This window comes from Pavona decussata, unplaced genomic scaffold, assembly GCF_977016875.1.
Source record: "Pavona decussata unplaced genomic scaffold, jaPavDecu1.1 SCAFFOLD_1, whole genome shotgun sequence".
Classification (NCBI taxonomy): Eukaryota; Metazoa; Cnidaria; class Anthozoa; order Scleractinia; family Agariciidae; genus Pavona; species Pavona decussata.
Window position 1 is genome coordinate 289,752 of NW_028145425.1, and position 20,397 is coordinate 310,148.

A 20,397-nucleotide genomic window follows, 5' to 3' on the forward strand; every position below is an offset into this window, starting at 1 on the left:
GAAAACAAAACTCCGACGTAGCTCACAAGGTTGAAAAAGGCTTAACATAGCTAACGGTTCATAAACGCTTGCTCTTCACCGTCAGTCAGTAAAAGGTGGAAATTTCCACAGAAGTTTCGGTTTTGTATTTCTGAAATAGGTGGAATAATTTTCGGCTTGATATGGAAACACTACTCTCCCAATGAGTGTGACGGAAGAAAGGCTCAAAAATTAAAATGACGAACTGTTATGGCATGTCTTTATGTTCTGGTGACCAGCGATAGTCGGTAATAGTTTCAGGCGAAAATTGTAATGGACTTTAACCCCAATGACTAAGCAAAACAGTTCCAACGACGACAAGTAAATAAGTCAAGGTTTGACTGAAATTAACCTGAAACACCTATTGCATATAACGACACGGTGTCAATAGGCCTTATGACGGTTTTTGACGCCATTTTGAAGAGTAGGCAAACACGTCTGAAATAACAGTGTTTGTATGGAAATCAGATGTCAAATAATTTTCATGAAACATCGCTTCTGAAAAATTGATGAATTGGAAACTTTTGGTACTAGGTAAACGATGTTAAGAAAAAAAATTGGAGGGATGAAGCTTTGCCAGAAAGCGTCCAGTTGTGTTTTGAAATTTCCATACATTTGTCTGTATTTTATCCCGCGAACTATTTTTAGTAGCAGTTCACGGCTGATTCGCTATACATTTCCATACAAACTGACTGTTATTTCAAGCCTGTTTGCCTACTCGTCAAAATGGCGTCGAAAACCGTGATAAGGCCTATTCGAGTAGACACCGCGCAGCTAAAAGAAAACCAATTAAAAGGTGGACTAAGCTTAGTGCAGTATTATTTGCGAAATAGTGTAAAAATCGCTTGGCTAAGCAGAGAAGAGGCACAAAGATTCTTTTTAGCTTTTCTTTCAGTATTCTTTAAGGAACTGGTCCTTCCCTACGTCAACTCTTCATCAATTCTACTCTATTCTACATCTTTTCTGCGAGTATCACTCAAATCACGCTGTACTTTATTTTATAGTGTGCTGTAAACATGTTTACGAGGCCAGATGGTCCCAACCAGAGATAAGACCTGGTTGTGGCAAAGTACATTAACAGGAAAGAACAACACAACTATTCTAAGAAAATAGATAGAAAGGGAAACCAATCAGGCTGATAAAATCCTTAAGTGTTTTGCCTTGATTTCAACCTTCTAAATCTACAAGATCTTTCTGAACGAATATCATCTGTCTCTATAAGAGATAATTTCTCATTGCAACGAGTTACTCCAATGCACATCGTTACGTTAACAAGAGTGGGTTGGTATACGAATCGTCGTTTCTTGTCGTCCCTAACAAGCTTCTGCATGAACACAAAAGCCTGCTCACTTGTACTTCTGCATTGGTGTTGCTGTGAATGCAAGTGGAGATGTTATTAAACGTACTTAGGAAACGGTAGAAACAAATCAGTGCTCTTCTAGGTACTCTTCTAGTGACCGAAGTGTTAACGAGTCAACCATCAAACGAATGGAAATTTCACCGTCAAGTGATATATAAAGCGATATGCTACCGTGAATTCGATAACTAAGGGTATTTTAACCGGCAATATTTAATCCACTCGAACTTATTAATTAGTGCCGTGAAGGAAGATTGGAAATGTAATCTTAATTATCATAAAATTGGTGGGCTCTTACTTTGAATTTCCCAAGAATTATTTGAGAAGATATATCACACACTCCAAAGACTCTTTTTTTCCAAGCACCGAAAAGTTGGTTAAAACTTTTTTTCCACCCACTTCTCGATGTCTGGAAATATGATGAAACACCGTCCTTTGTGTTTTATATTTTACGAGAACGTTTGGCGAACAGTTCCCAATAGGGTCTGGAAAAGGTTTGTATCACTGATCCATGAATTAGCCAAAACTGAGCGCTCAATATGTGAAATGAGATGCAACCAAGTGGTGCAGATTCACATTAGCTGTCAGTGGTGTCTCGTAGTTACAGCCAATATGCCCCAAACTTTTCAAAAGTAACCAGATCAGACAAATATTGCCTGATTTGTTTTGAATCAGAACCAAAAAAGTTGAACACTGAATGAGCTCACACTGTCCTCTGTGACATTGACATTAGCTTAACCAAGGCTCGCAGTTTACCGTCACTTTCGACCTTAAAGCCATGCACAGGGCCCAAGGGCCAAATACGCGAAGCCCTCCCCTTCCTAAATTAAGATGTTTTCAACGTATTGTTCCTTAATAATGGTCTTTTGCTAGAATGAATATGGACTATTCTTAAGGAACATTCCTTAAGATACCCCTTAAATTTGGAGGGCTCCGTCAATCTGGACCCTGAGGCTAAAAAGAGATAAAAAAAAACGTCAGATTTTTTTGTTTTGTTTTTGTTTTTGTTTTTTTAGAACTTAACGGTAAAGTATAAAGGAAAAGAGATTTTGTTCATGAGCGTGACTCACCTCAAACACAAGTTTCCAATCTTGATTTTCTTTTGCTGCTTTCAGTGCGTACTGAATTCCGCTGTGTGGGTCAGTAAATTGAATACAATTTGACCCCCGCCTTCCTTTGAAATTCATTATCTGAAATCCTTAATGAAATAGTATTTAATTGTAATAAAAAACATCTTTCAAGACTTCTATTACACCATAATCGTTTGGAGACGGAGGTTGGGCAATTATATTTTCCGAATCGTTTATCCTTGTAAGATGATCGCAGGACGGGGTACTGTACATTACGTGCGCAGTAATAGCGGTTTTCAATTACGAGGCGGAGTTTGCTTTGGTTTTACTTAACTGCGATCTGAGATTGGCTAGCAATTTCCTTTTTGGAATTCTGAATAACCTTCGTATATAAAATCTACTTCTTCCACATAGTCACAAGTCTTTCAAGGCTTCTATTATACGATAATCGTTTGGAAAAGGAGGTTGGACAATTATATTCTCCGAATCGTTTCATCCTTGTGAAATGGACTCAGGACAGGGTACTATACATTACGTGCGTACTAGAGTGGCTTTCAATTCAGAGGCGGAGTCAGTTGCTTTGGTTTCACTTAACTGCGCTCTGTGGTTGGTTGGCAATTTCCTTTTTGGATCCCAATAACCCTCGTAAGATCTACTTTTCCCGCATAGTCATAAACTGTACAAATATATCTCTTTAAGGAGGCACCGTCCTCAACTTCGAGCACACAAGTTTGTCGGGCTCACCAATCATGTGCGTGTACTTACCAGTGTTGGTGAATCTTTCCCATTTTAATGTACATTGGCGCTCTCCAAAAGAATCTGCACAATGTACTCCAAGGGCATTTCCATTTGCGCAATCTAAACCTTCTCTGAAGGCGGAGCTAAGATAATACGAGGTCTGAGGATTAGGGTTGACCTCTAAACAGGCCGTCAACAAAAACATGACCACAGCCTGAGAATAGAAAGATACAACGGCGCGTGTGAAACTTCAAGTCAATTACATTGAGGCTTTTCCTAGTTTCCCGCAAACCACAAAACTCCAAAAATCACGTGACTCCAATCCTGCCGTCCCGTTTGAGGTTTAGGTTGCAACGTCAAGGACACTGTCTAGAGGTAAATGAATTACGGCAAAGTTTTTCGCTGGTTTTAAAACTATAAAGCCACGTTTAAACGTCAAACTTACTGTCTTTAAAGAGTTGTCTCGATGAATGAGAGAATTTTTTGATTCAGTTACGAGATTACAAGAATTAAATTTAAAACAACAACAGCTATCTTAATACTATCCTCCTCGCAGCCGCCATCTTATTTTCCTAAGAGTAAGCCATGATGCGCATGGGTAAAAAGTAACCCTTAATCTTAAACCCGAATTATGTAGATACGGCGAACTCCGAACTGTAAACTGCTGTCGGTCGACGGTTGCGGTTTGCAAAGGAAATCCTTAATCTTAAGGTCCCTATTCACCTCCGGTTGGACGTGTACTTGTTTAGTGCAGAATCTACTCAGATTCAGTGACAGTTGTAAAGTGATTCAACAAAACCAGACAGCCGGAAATACGTCTGCGTTCGCAGCCTGAGTAGACCGTGAATGTATGGACCGCTCGAGCAAATTTCCTGTGACAAGTTTCAGTGACTATCTTTGTTACTCGTGTCCGAATTTTAACTGACAAATGCATTTGCTAATAACAAACGGGAGCACTAGTTTTATGTGTCAAAGAAAAAAATGTCATGCGAAATTTTGCTAGAATTGTTTCCTCTCGGCATTTCGTGCCGTGTTCGGAAAGCTTTAATTTGTTTATTTATTTATTTATTTATTTATCAGTTTATTTTTTTTTTCGAAAAAGTTACCCATCGGATAACCTTAGCATGAGGCCTTCCTAAGGGGAGGTTGGAGGGAGGCAAAATGGGTAGGAAGGGCTGACTTCTTTTATTCTAAGAAGTGTAAGAGAAAAAGACTTCTGACGAACTGTAATGAATGCATTTATTAGAAGAGCTCCTTGGAAAAGGTTGCTTCCGTAATCATGTGAGCTTATCGCGTGCCAACGTAAAAGCTGTTTATCTCGAGAGATATTTCTTCGTTCATTTTTTTTTAATACTGCTGTCAAAAGAAATGGCATTCGAACTCTAGTGGGGGGTAAGGCTGCCATCATTCGGCGAGGGAATCCGTCAGTTGCAGCTGACAAGATTCAAACGCTTTTAAAACACATTTTTCAATCAAGGCGGTCAAACCCTTATATAGTTTTAATTCTTTGGTAACTACTGAAGAAATTTTTCAGAGCCTGTTGAACTTATCATTGTGGTTGTTGTTCTCGCTTTTGCCGGTTTCGTCGGCGAAGACGACGAACTTGTGTTTATATGTAATATATAATTTATTTTACCTTACATCCTTTACATCATGTATTATCAGATTTTCACAAAACTCATTTATTTTAAGAGGCAAGGAGATCTCAAGGAAGCTTGTTGAGCTTTTGTAAAGATCCCCCGTAATTAGTTGTTACACAGTAGTGGGCGTCGAGGAAAGAATGGAATTCTTATCATTAAATTAACAAGATTGTCCAAGCTTATAACTTATTACTATTTCTGATACTAACATACAATTTCATTGATTTTTTTTTTTTAAATTCTATATGATTTTGATTCCTTTAGAACAGCCGGTAAGCAGTGTTCCATACGACTGCTCCATAATTTGTCCGTTTGTAAGTAATGTGTACTGATTTGATGCTGATCGTGTATTGTACGTATGAATTTTATCATTGGTTGTGAAATAATCAGTTGCAATTGTAGAACATTAGTAAGCTATCATGAAAATACGAGTACATAAATAGAGCTGTGAAAAACTTGAACTTGAAGACAAAAATGAGATTGTAGATCCACAGTACTAACGGTGACCGAGAGCAATACGGAGACATAGGGTCGTCTGAGACTTAAGGACGGTGCCTACTTTTGTCACTGCGCATACGTTCTGCGCATCTGGAGATACTCGGGCTTCCTATGGGTGGTTCCTACTAATACAGCACTGTTTTTGCGCAGTTTTAAACTATATGGAGAAAGTAGAACTTAGCAAGTGCTCTTGGTATCCCAAAGGAAAATTGGGGGTAACCATGCATTTTTCAGAGATAATATTGTTGCTTAATTATCTCTGAAAAATGCGTGGTTACCCCCAATTTTCTTTTAGGAATTTCAATAGCCCTTGCTAAGATCTGCTCTTCCTGCATAGCCATAAACCGTACAAAAATACCTCTGTATTAGTAGGCACCGTCTTTAACTTCGCAAGTCATAAGCCAAGAAAGAATCAAACGTTTGTTTTAATGTTTTTTTTTTTTTTGTTTGTTTGTTTGTTTTTTACCTGTATCGTGCCGGGCATTTGAACAGCTCGTTCAGCCCAGCAGTGGGGCATTAGCCGACCTAGGTTTACAAAAATCCGAATGCCCAATGGGCCTTTCAGTCCTATGGGAGTGTGCAGTGCTGGAACTGACTGATGCATTAAAACAGACTATCCCAACTTGTGCCTCTAGAAATATACGTAAAACAGTGTGGAGAATATACATTTCCATATTGGAGCTCAAGAGTTGGGGAACATGTTTTTTTTCCCCACGGGTCTTTTCAAACAACTTGTCAACGATCGTAGTCTTGGTATCAGTTAATGAAGGTATTATTAAGTTCCATTTCCTTGTTCTTAGAAGTGGAAGAGACATACTTTCTCAGACAACAATGGATGTGCTCCTCCCGTTGCGTGCAATTGTCACTATTCCGATTGACTTATCGCGACGTCTAAATATTGCGTGCAACTTAAAATCTTGTTATCTCCAAAAACTGATTTCGTGATGTTTTTGTTCTGATATAGTGGGGGGGGGGGGGGGGGGGGGGTAATAAGGCTGTAGTGATCTGCCCGAGCCTTGAACCCGTCAGTTGCATCTGACACAATTCCAACGCTTCGCGTGATTAAGGCGCGTGTTTCAATCAAGACGGTCGAACATACTGAAGAAATTGCTTCAGAAGCTGTTGAACTCTAGACTGTCTCAGTGCTGTAATCCTTTATTTTTCTTTTTGTTTTTTTATGGAATGTAAACATGCCTTCCAAGCGTGTAGGTCGGTTCTCTTTTCTTTTCTTATTTATTTATTTTTTTTTTTATCTAATTTTTCTTCTTCTTCTTCTTCTTGTTCTTCTTCTTCTTGTTCTTCTTCTTCTTCTTCTTCTTCTTGTTCTTCTTCTTCTTCTTCTTCTTCTTCTTCTTCTTCTTCTTCTTCTTCTTCTTCTTCTTCCTCTTTTCTTGTTATTTTTTTACGAAATCAATAAGCGGATGAGAATTGCTTCGCGCATACGCGCCGCTTACGGGAACAACAAATAATCTCGAAATGAGACCTGACTATTATTCTGCAAACTGGATACCTACCGTCAAAAATTCATTTAACTAAAACGAATCGGATTTTTTTTTTCCAAATAACACCAAGTGGTCTTTGCCGAGCATTTGCAAATAAGCAAAGACCAATTTCGAAATTATAGTGAACCTACTCCGTGGACTCAGTAAAGAAGTCTTCTAAACACTGGACAGCTGTCATGCAATAAACTTAACTAGAACTGAAAAAGCATTTCAAATACGAACATTATTAGATGGTTTTCAGTGCAAGCATTTGCGAGAATCGGCGAGCAAAGCGTTTTCTCTCTTGTTACGAGTACGAGCATTGTTCAAATTTGTTTTCCGCCGCTCGCCAAATTGAACCGGAAAAATACAAAAAAATAAATAAATAAATAAATAAATTTGATAGAAGAATTACGAAACTTATCAAAGAGGTCTTTTTCCGGTTCAATTTGGCGAGTGGTCTAGTGTACTTCGGTGGAGTTTTTCACTCGTGATGTTCCCCAGGATAATTTATCTAACGCACACCGCATCCGAGTGAGGTGTAGTTAACAAAAATTACTACAACTAGCGCAAGTTCACGCCCAGTGGAGCCAGAAAACCGCTCTTGCAAGGGAGATAATTAAAAAAGGGGTTTCGGAAATATCCCCATGCCCGTGACAAGCTTTAAGTCATGTTCACTTACCGTAAAAAATTAAGCTGTGCATGCATTTAGTCTGCCTTCTTGTTTCCCACGTCGGCTGGGAAGATCACTGCGGTTCTAATGCTAAATACATCCCTTTTTGACGGATATTCATTTCCGCTCCATGAAGCCCTCGGCTCAGATTACTTCGCAGCTCCTTTAAGGTTATCACCCAGGATGCTACTGCAAGGTATTTTAGTAAGTTAATGGGCTTGTTCACAACCTTTGCAGTGATTTTCAATTTCAGTTACGTGCGTGGCAGAGAATAGCGACTATCTTTCAACATGCCACCAGTTAACATGCTATGTCAACAGATAAAAGACCGTTTAAACTAACAAGCTGGATAACTTTGCGAGTATTGGCAAGAGAAAAGGTAAATAAACTAGAATTACTGACCCGAGACTCAATGGTTAGAGAGAGGTGTTAACCTTGCTCGACTCTCAGTTAATAAGAAAATAAACATTTTAAATGCTTTCGATTGCTCGCCATGAATGAGTCATGAATTCAGGTAGAATTCGGTAGAATTCGCAAGGAGTTCACATTCAAAACAGCCAATTTATCGATCCTGGATTGACTTCGTGATATTCTTGGAAACGCTTCTCCATCACCCAAATTCGAGTTCAACTGTACATTACAGCAATCAGTACTCAAAACCGTAACGCTGAATCTGTGAGTCGAACTCTTCCAAGCACAAACTTTCTCCTAAAATCTAACCTCCGTAGCTGGCGGTTCCTATTTTCCCAAAGCAATTTACATTTTCGGCAGAACCGACCTAACAGTATAAGAGGCTCAATTTGCCTCTCCCGGCTTCGCTGCTCGTGCTGGCAACTCACAGCCCAGACTTGCCTTCGCCCAGCTGAACCCGCCAGTAACTCAGCGCTAGCCTAGCTATCTAAATCGCGCTCTAAGAAAGTTTACAGAACGTTATAGAACTTTCACTGGAAGCAAAATCCTACGGTCTGTTATGCATTCTCGCCCGCCTGATGAGGGATTTCTGAAGATACGTGGCACGTCTCCAGTTTTCGCGCTCTGAATAGTCATAATCGCAAATTGCAGAGTCAAATGAAAAATATGGCGATATTTTTTGTTTCAATTTTAACAGTTTATTTGCTATCACTCTATTTAGGGTGGGGGGGGGGGCTTTTTACGCATGCAAGTTTTACAGTAGATAACAAGTTTTTCACATGTTCTGCTGTAGAATGATTAAAAGTTATATCTTTGAATTTTGCCAGTTTATAGTGACCGGAAACCCCGGAAACAAACGGTAGTATTTCCATGACCGTCTACACATATCATGCCGGACGGCGCAGTCAGTTACTTGACCTAATAGCACGATCAAGGATTTTTAACACATCTGAAGCTAATCGATAACAAACAACTTTCCTCCTGACCAAAATTTATTATTTGCTTTGGCCCAGCAATCGGAAACAGCAGCATGGCAAAGTTAAAAGGGCAACTGACGGTAGTTTTAACGCCAAGCCACTTCAAACACTTTCTTGAATTAATTTCCGGTATTCTGGCTTCCTTAGAAACTCTGGAACCGAATACTAACGTCACTCGGACTGTCACGAGACTCGAAGAAGTGTGGTCAAAGTGAATTTCTTTGAAAGTCTACCACCCAAGGATTAATTGAAACACGAGAGTGTGGTACCTTAATCAACGAACATGTACTGCCGATTGTAAACCACACTCAGTTGAGAAATACACTATATCTCACCTGTTTTCCGCACACCGCAATCCAGCTTCCAATTGTTGATGACCTCATGTCGGCTTATCAGCTTAACGACCGAAAATGGATGAAGCATATCATGATGCACTAATGTACTTATTTTCTAGTGACAAAAAAGTGTCCGCCTCATCCGTTTACTCAATATCTGCTATATTTACGGTAAAGTTGCAGTCGCGTCGGTGCTTAAGCCAAATTGTCCTTCGATTTAAAAAAGAACGAATGAAGTTCCCAGTTCATTTGAATAGGGATAGGTAATAGGGCTAGGTATACGGAACTTTTCATGTGTTGAGCTCCTACATGAAACCTTCCACCTCTTAATCAATTACGTTCGACAAATCCCGGGACAATGGATATGCAGCTTTTCATCTGTCGGATTTAAAACGTAAACCATGAAACTGAGAATTATCAGCCCTGATTTAGTCCAAACTCTAACAACGAGGCCAGGAAAGGGACGCGAATATTGTTTTTCGTTATTAAGAGCCCACATTCGAGTAGTTCATTGCAAAAAGTGCAGAAAAACTTCAGCCTTCTGCTCTTAAATTCATTATGATTCCGCAAGAAAGACAACAGGGCGAATTTAACGGATCACTCACCGAACAAACAACAACAACAATAACAACAACAAATAAGCAATCAAGATATGATACAGTATAAATCAAATTGTTTTACCCACATGAGTCTTTTCCAGCCATTGCGAGATAAAAGAGTTATGTTGTAGGGCGAAATCAGCAACGAAATGAGTTAGTAACCTCTTTTCTTTATTTAGATTTTTCTTTCCCTTTAATGCAATGCTCCTAAAAATTATCCAAACCAGATATTGCCTTAAAAAAATGCCTGTTTTGACTAGGCACTGCGCCTGAGATGTAGGACGTTAGCTTTGGGCCCGGCTTGGAGTTTTCCCGGAAGGGGGGAGGGGGGGGGGGGGGTACTCCCTTATATGGGCTATATAGGTATGTGCAGCACCAAAGGGTATGGTTTTTCGGCTGTTTTGGTCATTAATAGGGTATCGCTTTTAGCCATTTTGCCGCCATTTTGATAAAAAATAGGGTATAGATTTTTGCACTCTAGTCCTGGGTTCGATTTTTTTTTAGAAGAAGCTACTTCAGGTCATAACTAGGGTAGGAAAAATCGCAGATTTTAGTCATAAATAGGAAAGGGAAAATCGCAGATTTTAGTCATAAATAGGGTAAGGGTTTTGGGAAGCGGGCCGCACACCCCTACCCAATTTTTTTTGGAGTACCCCCCCCCCCGTGAGGGGGGGGGGTTCATCTTTTTCGCACAGCAATTGGAAACAACGACTAGACCGCAAAAGGAAGTAGAGAAGGCTTTGTTTCTCCCACTGTCAGTCACTGCTTTCTACTGCAAGATCTTTCTTTGTTCAGCGTTCTTTGATCAGATACTGAAGCAAATCAGGATGCAAAGAGCCCAAGCGTTTCCTTCACAAAATTTGTGGCGTCCAGCCCAAATCGTCAGAGAAAAATCACATTCCAATTACGGAGAAAACAGAAAATAAATTTCACTCAAGCATGAGGGCTAAATAACCTCTGTAAACGTCCGAAAATTGTTTGATTAGCAAAAAAAATTTCTCGGGACATTAAGATTATGATGCTTCTGGACACTTTCTCGTTTATTTCAAGGCGTCAGAGAATCCGACGAGAATAAAATTCCTCAATTTTGTTTTATATTGGTTTTGTGTTGTTTTCCTTTTGCATGTTGTTGAAATTGTCGTTGTTTTTCAAGTGCGCGCTAATTATAACCTATAAACTAGTATCTGAAAATCTGAAAATACTGAAAATACTTTATGGCGTATGTTCAGTGCTTTGCTGGGCCCAGCTATTCAATTTAGTTAATCGTGGGTTAACGTGAAGTTTGATTTGAGTTTAATTACTTATCAATAAGTATTTTTCCAAAAGACTTTTGGCAATCAGTTTTTACTTAGTCTTTTCTTTACCTTTGGCTTAATAATATCAGCTTTAAAATACATTTCATCGAGCGAAATGAAAACTTCGATTATCTTTAAATCTCCGATTAACGCTAATCGGCTTTCGAACAGCTGAGCCCTTTCCGCAATTGCCTGCCATAAACTCTCAGCAAGGGAAGGAAACGGGAAGCCTTTAAAGCAAAGTCTCGTGCCTTTAAAATAAAACCCGCAGGAAAAGATGCCTAGACAGTCAGCGGATGACACGCCTGTCCAATAAGCAAGAGCTACAGAGTGATGTGGGAGGGTGACGTAGGTACCTATAGTGGCTAGCAGAACGGGGACCTCTTTTTAAAAAGAAGAGAATTTTACAATAAAGCAGGTTTGTTTTTTTTTTTTTTTAACAAGAAACAGTCCTACGATCGCGAGCTGGTTTGAAAACTACAAGTGCAAACTATCAGTGATAATTAATAATAAAAGAAAACAATTGTGAAAGGTCAAACGTAGAGCAAGTAGTTAAATTAACTTTCAAAACTTCTGTTATTGCTGAGATAATGTCTTCATGTCTTATCTAAAATCAAACTTCCCGGGAGGTTCTTACCAGTTTGCGACTAACTGGTCGCTGATAATTAAGGGAGGTCAAAAAACAAAAACAAAAAAAGATATTCCAGGGTCAGGTTATTGCTAGCCTCCCACGCAGTCGTTTTAGGGTACTCGTATTAAAACTCGTATCAGGGGACTCGTACTAAAATCCCTAGCGGCAGTTGTTAACGCGGAACTGATAAAGGTCAGTGATTGGCTTCATGATAATAAATTAAGCGGATTAATCACCTAGAAATCAAACTATGTTATCTTCCATCCCCACCAAAGAAAGGGTTAATTATCAAGTGCACATCAGTTTATTTGACTCCAATACCACAAGCGTAGCTCACCTGGAACAACAAGATTACCTGAAATATTTGGGGACATTGATTGATAAGAACCTTACTTGGAAATATCACATTGATTATGTCGCTAATCTATTGGTATCAATACAAGACTGAGACATTTTATCCCTCTGAGTACTTTACTAACTATTTATCGATCTCTGGTTGCCCCGTACTTGTCATACGCCATAATCGCCTGAGGACAGGCTGCAAAATCAAATTTGCGTAAAATCCTACTCTTACAGAAGCGCCCCCTTCGTTTGATGCATTTTTTTCCTAACAGAGATCACACTCTTCCTTCGTTCTTTCCTTCTAATTACTTGCCAATTAATGTGCAGTGCTTTATTTCGAGACGGTTTCGATCTTTATGCTTGACTGTTGCCCATGACTCGGTTCCTTCAAACCTTAAAAATCTCTACCGCGCTTCAAATTAAGTTCACTCGGTTAACACATGGCGGTTTTCTTCTGCTGGTAATTACTATGTTAAACCATCCAAAACAAACGAAATGCGGGATTCTGTCAATAGATTAGGACTAAATCTATGGAATTCTCTGAATAATATCCCCCGTAGGCGCTTAAAAAAGTAACCCACAATATCTTTCTCTCTTAATTTTCTGGTTTCAGGATGTTTACATTGATTCGCCTACCATTATTATTCAGAAACTAATACGTCAACATTTCCAAATGCTAATTTTGTTGCTATTTTATTATATCTATGCTAAAATTGCGCCACCGATTCTGTTCTTGCATTTGCTCTGTAATGTCTATCCTTGTATTATATAAGCGATCTATACCTTTCTTACTTTTCTACATGTTTATGTTAATATCTTAATGGCTACCTTTCATTTTATTTTCTTTTATTTGGTTCAAATTTGAGAAGCCGTTATGACAACCTTCTCTCTAGTTCTGTTGCTGCCCTCCTCGGCTCACGGCCAATTCTATTTGCAGGAAGCGACCATTTGTACTTTTTTTTTTTTATTATTTTTTGTCAAGTGAAGTTGAAGTATTACCTCCTTCTCTGGGGAGGAGGTAATGAAAGTCCACTAAAAACGACTGTGTAAGAGGCAGGGATATTGTATACTTCAACGCGTGTTAGTGGTCCAATCCAGGCTTAAGCTATCCAATGAAAAGGTTATCCAGGTGTTTATTTTCCTTTGGAATGTATATGCTATAGACTCCCTTACGTTTGCGGATCGATAACTGCCACGCAACAAATAAACTTAGGACACTCCTTTACTTACGCTTGTCTGAACTTATTAAATGTTTAAGGTATTTTTCATGAATAAAACTTAGGAGATACCCTAGAAAGGTTCTAAATCTTCCTCCTCGAGAAATAACAAAAGTTCGGTTATATCTTGAGATATAAGCATGTTAAGCCTTGATAATCACCCAATTTATAATTCTAGGAGGTAAATGCTATTCGTATATAGACCTCTCATGTTCTAGTTATTGTACTGACAGTAACCACCTCCTAAATTTTCAACAAAGCTCTTAACAGGTTCTTTCAAGAAGACCTTCTAGTCTAAGATCTGCCTTTACTTAATTTTTCTCGTTTCTTAGAAGGTGAAAGCAGATATTTTTCACCCGGCAAAACCTAATAGGTCCTGCAAAACACCGAAAGATCGTAAATTCCCAGTAACCAACCCAAACTATAAGCCTTGATTCCGTCGGTAAAATCTAACAGTTAAGCTTTTCAGCTTTACTTACTGGAGAGATGTGTTTTAAATCCATTTAGTTCATCCACTTGTCCTAAGGAACCTCAAATGAATAGCACGGCTCTAATGTTAAATGGGTACGCACACGAAATGCTTTTATAAAGGTCGCCGGGTCGGTATGTTTAAAATGATTCAGATTACCTGTAGCTACGTGACATGAATGATTGTACGAACAGTATTGTCAGAAGATACCGCCTTCCTCAAAATACATCTGAAAACCGGTAACTAAAAAATCCTGACTTGTGCTCACTCTTAAGGTACTGATTTCCGTGTGAATGACAGCTGACAGACTCCTTTACGGTGATTAGGAATACTGAGAAGAGTGATCCACAGACTTGTAGTCCGCTGTCCTAGGAAAATCAAAACAACTTTTGCTTTAATTTTTTCGCCTAGGTGCTTATCCAGTGGAATGAAAACAAATCTTTCGTTTATTGTTTTTGCCACTGATCGCGCGATGAACAATTCGAACGAAATAAACTGAACTTCATTCGTGTTTTTTTTTTTCTTTTAATTTTGTGTGTGTTTGTAAATAATTATTCATAAGAGTATGACGTACAAAACGAAGCTCAGCTTGCGAATCAATAACTGTCATACGACAAGTAAACTTAGGAGTCTCCTAGTTACGCTGGTCTTAACTTATTAAATGCGTAAGTTATCGTTCATAAGAGATACTCTAGCAAGGTCCTATATTCCCCTTTCTGTTATATCTTGAGATATAAGCATGTTAAGTCTTGAGAATCACCAAAGATATATTTGTAGGAGATAAATCATATCCTTATATAGACCTCTCATGTTCTAATTATTGTGATAACGGAAAGCACCTCCTAATTCTTTAAGAAGCTCGACAGGTTTTTTTACGAAGACCTCCCACCCTTAATTTTTTTTCTTTTTATAGGTCAGCGGATTTTTTTTTTCACCTGGCAAAACCTTAAGTACGGCAACACACCAATAACTCGAAAATTCCCAATATAACCAACGTAATTTGCAAGCCTTGATTCTTTTAACAGTTAAGCTATCTAGCTTTAGTTACTGCAAAGATGACTTTTAAATCCATTTAGTTCATCACTTGTCCTCAGGAACCTCAACTGAATAGGTCAATTCGGCTCTTATGTTAACTACGTACGTACACGAAATGTCTTTACTAAAAGATCTCCTGGTTGGTATGTTAAAAATGATTCCGGCAGATTCTCTACAGCTACGTATCACGAATTATATTCAAAGATACCGCCTTCTTCAAAATTCACCTAAAAACCGTTAACTTAAAAATTATGACTCGTGCTCATCTGAAAGTAATTATTTCTGTGTAAATGACACCTGATAGAAGCCTGTTCGGTGTTTAAGAATAATAGAAGAGTGATCCACACACCAGTTGTCCACTGTCCAGCAAAACAAATCAACAACTAGCTTTAATCCTCTCACCGAGATGTTTATCCAGTGGTGTTTGATTTGTTTGAATGTTTGTTTTTGGTCAGCCTTTGAATCTTTGAAATCGACCCTAAGTAATAACGACTCTAAATTCTTTTTCAGGGACCTGTTAACAAGATTATCTCATCGTTAGCAACATCTCCCGCAATTACCCGTAATTAATTAACAATTATTCACCTCAGTGGAAGTAAAAGCGGTGAAGGTAAAAGGAGGAATGGTATGTGGAATGACGTGCAGAATGGCATAATTATGCGAAATACGATTTACGCGGGGAATAAATTAACTGAAGAGCGCATCCTGTTTTCGCGCCAATTTTATAAGAGCAGCAGTTTTTTCGATGTTGCGGACTATCAAACAACCAAACAACAGATCGAGGATTAGAAAATATACGCCTGGGATAGAACATGTCTGATCGCTGGTTAGGAAGTGACAGTGAAGAAATCGATGAAGTTTCGCATTCAAGGAACTAAGAATAAATTAAATATCTAGTTGACAAAAAGAACGTGGCAGCGAGTAGCCTAGACAAAAAGCAACACCAGACTGTAGAAATAACATCAGTCCAAGGCCAAAACTATTATGTGAGAAATTTTAAATTTAAACTCGGTCACTTTATCAGACTCTTTGACGGTTACAATTTGTACAACTCATGGGAAAAATATGTTCTACTTTTTCTCACCTTACAGTTTCGTCGAGCGACGATTACGCAAGTCACTGTTGAGCTGCTGACTTAGCTAGCTAGCTACCGAGCTATTTACACTGTAATACGGCGATTCAGGTAGCTATAGTTCAGTTACGCGTTATCGAACTAAACATATCCGTCTTTAATTAAGGTCTTTCAGTGCCAGACGTCCCAACCTAAAATGAGATTTAAAAGCAAAAAAGCCCTAAAGTAAAAAAGCAGATGACAAGTATGGTGTCTAATTATCGACACTGGTTGTTTGAAAGGTTGTGAAACTATTCTTATCACAAATGCATTTTGGTCAAATTGTTGTTCATTTTCCCGCTCATGATAAATGAATCATCGAGTATACAGGGTATGAGAATTGATCTTTTACCGAGGGTTTAAAAAAAAAGAAAAAATGTTTATTATTTGCTCTCGGTAAAGGATCAATCTTTGTCCTGAGAAGACTTCACGCTGCCACGTTGATTTTGTCAACCGAAGTCGCATGGAGTAAAGTGAACATGAAATTTAATTTACTACGGATTTACTCATAGTTCCTTGAATGCGAAAACTATAAACAGTTTTCATCGCTTTCTCTACCCTCACTTCTTCCAAATCAACAATCCGACGATCAAATCCTTGAATTGTTGTTAATATTTAGCAAGAGTCCGCAGCATCAAAAAAGCTGCTGCTCTTATAAAATTGGCACGAAAACATGACGCGCTCTTCAGTTAATTTATTTCCCACGTAAATCGTATTTCGCATAATTATGCCATTCCGCACGCCATTCCACATACCATTCCGCAAACTCTTTCCCCCTTTTACCCTCACCGAAGTAAAAGACGTGAAAAGTGTCGGATATTTAATCTCCGAGCCTCGAAGCGGCGAGGTAAATATCCATTACTTTCACCGACACTGAGGTGAATAATTGATTTAATATATACCACACAAGCTGAATAACTAGTGGACCAAAAAAAATATATTTACTTCTGACAAGATACCGACAAATGGTATGAAATTTTAAGATCTCGCGCGCCTCGCGCTAAGCGATTTGTTTTTGTAGAAAGTTCCGTCTCGCTTTCCTGCAGACAAATAAAACCTTTGGAGACGATTGTCTAGTTCCCACGGTGTCATTCCTTCAATTTTTCGGTAAAGTTCGTCTTGTTATTAAAACCATGCTAAAAAATATTAGATATTTCATTGTTTTCATTGTAATTTTAGTGCAGGGCAGTTTTCGTAAACAAGGGATTGTATTTTCATTTTTCGCCTTAAACAAAACAATTTTTTTTCTGATTTTTTTTCTTAACACCTACCTCGTCTATCGAAATAATTTCCTCTTAAGGAACCGTGGAGAACGGGGAGCCATCTTATTTCCTGGCCTTCGGCTGCTCGGAGGTGAATTGCACTTGGCTTAAATCACCTCCGAGCTAGCCAATCAGCGCGCCCGAAAATTACTATTCACTTAAGTGGTATATACTAATAACAATTAACATCATATTGCGCCTTTTAACTTAAAATGATCAAAGACGCATCACAGCATTAAAGTACAATAAAGTAAGATACCGCATTTATCCGATTAACCGCCCACGTCGTACAAGTGCCCATCCAGCAAGCCCAAAACGTTAATAAGCGCCCACCCTGAAAGTCCATTAAAAAAGAAGAAAAAAAAAAAATTCTGTACTCAGCCAGCGTGAAGTATAAGAGGGGCGTCAGTTCTTCCAACATTGGTTTTAGAAAATGTAGGCAGTATACTTTTATGTAGTTTATGGCTTCAGCTCATGTTAGCGTCTGCAATCAGTGTTTTGTCTTGTTACACTTTGTTATTCTCTAAAATTGTCCTCGCTTCTCCAAAAGTCCATTAAAAAAGAAGAAAAAAAAAATTCTGTACTCAGCCAGCGTGAAGTATAAGAGGGGCGTCAGTTCTTCCAACATTGGTTTTAGAAAATGTAGGCAGTATACTTTTATGTAGTTTATGGCTTCAGCTCATGTTAGCGTCTGCAATCAGTGTTTTGTCTTGTTACACTTTGTTATTCTCTAAAATTGTCCTCGCTTCTCCAAAATGTTGGGCAAATAATAAGCGCCCAGGGCGGTATATAATCCACTACATACGGTTCAAGGCAACAAAAGCTAACTTAAAAAGATAAGTTTCCAGTGAGGATTAAAATGCTACAGTGATCTAGATTTCCGTATCGCAAGAGGTAAAGCATTCCACAGTGGCGAGAGCCGCGGCGGCAAAACATACACTTATTACCAAATAATTGCCATGATTTTTCCACGAGGGAAGTCTAGTAAAATTCCATCATTTGAGCGTAAGTGATAGGCAGATTGTTTCCTTATTGCGTGTAGACACTTGAGTTATGTATATCACACGGCACTTACCTAAATCACGTAGGCGATCTATGCTTCAGCTCTATCCGCCTTGTTGACTTTTAAAACGGGAAATAAAATTAACGAAAAATACTGCATAGCACAAAATGTTTTCCAAAACCTAAAATTTGTTGTTGCCATTTTTGCGATTTGCCTTTGATTCTAAAAAAAAAAAAAAAAAAAACATATCCCAAGGAATACTGATACCTCTCTCAAGATCGTGTTTCCACTAGTACATTGCGAAGAAACAAAGCTTTCCAGTCGTGTTAAGGCCGGTGGTTAAATTCACCAATATGTATCCTAAGTATTGTTTGAATAAGTGAACGACCATCGCAGTTACGTAGGTACCTTTTACTTATGCATTTTCGAAAAGAGAGCCTGGATAACTGCCGACTTGAACGCCGGAGATTCGAACCCTGATGACCTCTGCGATACTGGTGCCATGCTTTACAATTTTGTGAATTCGTTCTATACCTGTAGCGGTGATGCGATGAAAGTGACTATGAAATTCGTACATTTGAACTGCGGGTGAAATAAAAAAATGATTTGCAGCGATCCGGTTTGGTCCTGCTACTCGCCATAAATAAGCATCGTTTTCAACTAGTTTAAGTCAAGAGTTGTATTTATTTCTATGTTATTTGATTGGCAGAAACGAGACGTGACTGGGCTTGAAATCATCATGACCGGTAGGGAGAGGAGAGGAGCTCAATGCAGTGCGCATATTAAAACTGCTTTCCAATTTTCAGGCGAAAAAATGTAATTTTCACTACCCATTGTCAGAATTTAGGAAGCATTCCAAGCCATACCAACCTTCTAAGAACTATGATTATTTTACGAGATCGCTTGTATTTTCAAAACCCCGTATATTATAAGATATGTCTCCAATGTTAAGACATCAGGCTCATAATTTTTCAGACCAAGGCCGGACGTCCCAAATTTTTAGACACGTAACAACTATTCACAAAACTTCCTATCTCAGGACGTGTCTTTAGTTTTCTCCCAAACTTAGGAGGTCAAAATTTGACTTACCAACTGGTAATAAGACCTGTCTTGCTTCTGCCAGAGAGAAATTTGACTGTCTATGTGTTTTCATACCGATTTGCAACGAGGTGATCAATGTGGGGAGATTGCCACAATCTTCTCCACTGAGCAAAGGTAAACTGTTTAAGGCTTTGCTCCGCTCCTTCCCAAGGACAAAATGTCAATTTCCAGTAATTTGAAGCGAAATTTGAAAACAAGTCAATTATAATGAATCAAATTTATAGAAGGAATATTGCAGCACAGCTTGAACAAATTAAAACAAATCATTCGTTAGTTATCGTTTTTGCCAATGATTGCTATGAACAATTCGAAGAAAATAAAACCGCTTCATTCATGATATTTATAGATTATTATTCATAGGAGTTCCCTTTACAAAACAATCTTTGTTTGGCCTGGCAAATCTTGATTGGCCCAGCAAATCCCATTCGTATATAGACCTCTTATGCTCTAATTATTGTGCAACAGAAAAGTAAACACCTCCTAGTTAAGAAGCTCAACAGGTTTTTCACGAAGACCTTCGATTTTAAGATATGCCTTAATTTTTCTTTTTTTTTTTTTAGAAGGTAAAAGCTGATATTTTTTTACTTTCAAAACCTTAACCTTAATAGGTCCTGCAACACACCAAAAAATAGAAAATTCCCGATATCACCAACGCAATTTGTAAGCCTTGATTCTTTAAAATCTAACAGTTAAGCTGTCCAGCTTTAGTTACTGCAGAGATGTGTTTTAAATCCATTTAGTTCGTGCACTTGTCCTCAGCAACCTCAACTGAATAGATCAATTCGGCTTTTCCCATGTTAACTAGGTACGTACATGAAACGTTTTTATAAAGGTCTCCGGGTCGGTATGTTAAAAATGATTTCGGCAGATTCTCTACAGCTACGTGTCACGAATTATTGTCAAGAATACAACTTCTTCTAAATACACCTAAAAATCGGTAAAGTAAAAATCATGACTCGTGCTCACTCGGAAGGTATATATTTCCGTGTAAATGACCGCTGACAGACGCCTTTTCGGTGTTTAAGGCATCAAAAGCTAATTTAAAAATATAAGTTTTCAGCAAGGATTTAAAATGCTGCAGTGATCTAGATTTCCGTATCGCAAGAGGTAAAGCATTCCACAGCGCGGGAGCCG

General features: G+C 38.5%; 2 protein-coding genes across 2 annotated transcripts in view; both read right to left on the reverse strand.

Moving 5' to 3' along the window:
* Positions 1-20,397, reverse strand: part of LOC146490097 (uncharacterized) — a 112,818-nt gene that overhangs the window by 25,798 nt on the left and 66,623 nt on the right. The gene's annotated exons all lie outside the window — the stretch shown is intronic.
* LOC146490099 (uncharacterized) lies at positions 915-20,037 on the reverse strand. Its single transcript, XM_085128901.1, has 4 exons — positions 19,976-20,037; positions 3,211-3,397; positions 2,446-2,573; positions 915-1,390 (listed from the first exon to the last, which is right to left on the reverse strand). Exons 1-4 carry the CDS (start codon positions 19,997-19,999, stop codon positions 1,166-1,168), a joined length of 564 nt encoding a protein of 187 aa, XP_084985027.1. The 5' UTR covers positions 20,000-20,037; the 3' UTR covers positions 915-1,165.

Bases quoted from the DNA above. Each gene is read 5' to 3' on its own strand.
- LOC146490099 (XM_085128901.1), bottom strand. From the start codon at position 19,999: ATGGATTTAAAACACATCTCTGCA. The intron at 3,398-19,975 runs GTAACTAAAGCT...TTCTATTCTCAG, and splicing joins ATTTAAAACACATCTCTGCA to GCTGTGGTCATGTTTTTGTT. The intron at 1,391-2,445 runs GTGAGTCACGCT...TTGCATTCACAG, and splicing joins ATTGGAAACTTGTGTTTGAG to CAACACCAATGCAGAAGTAC.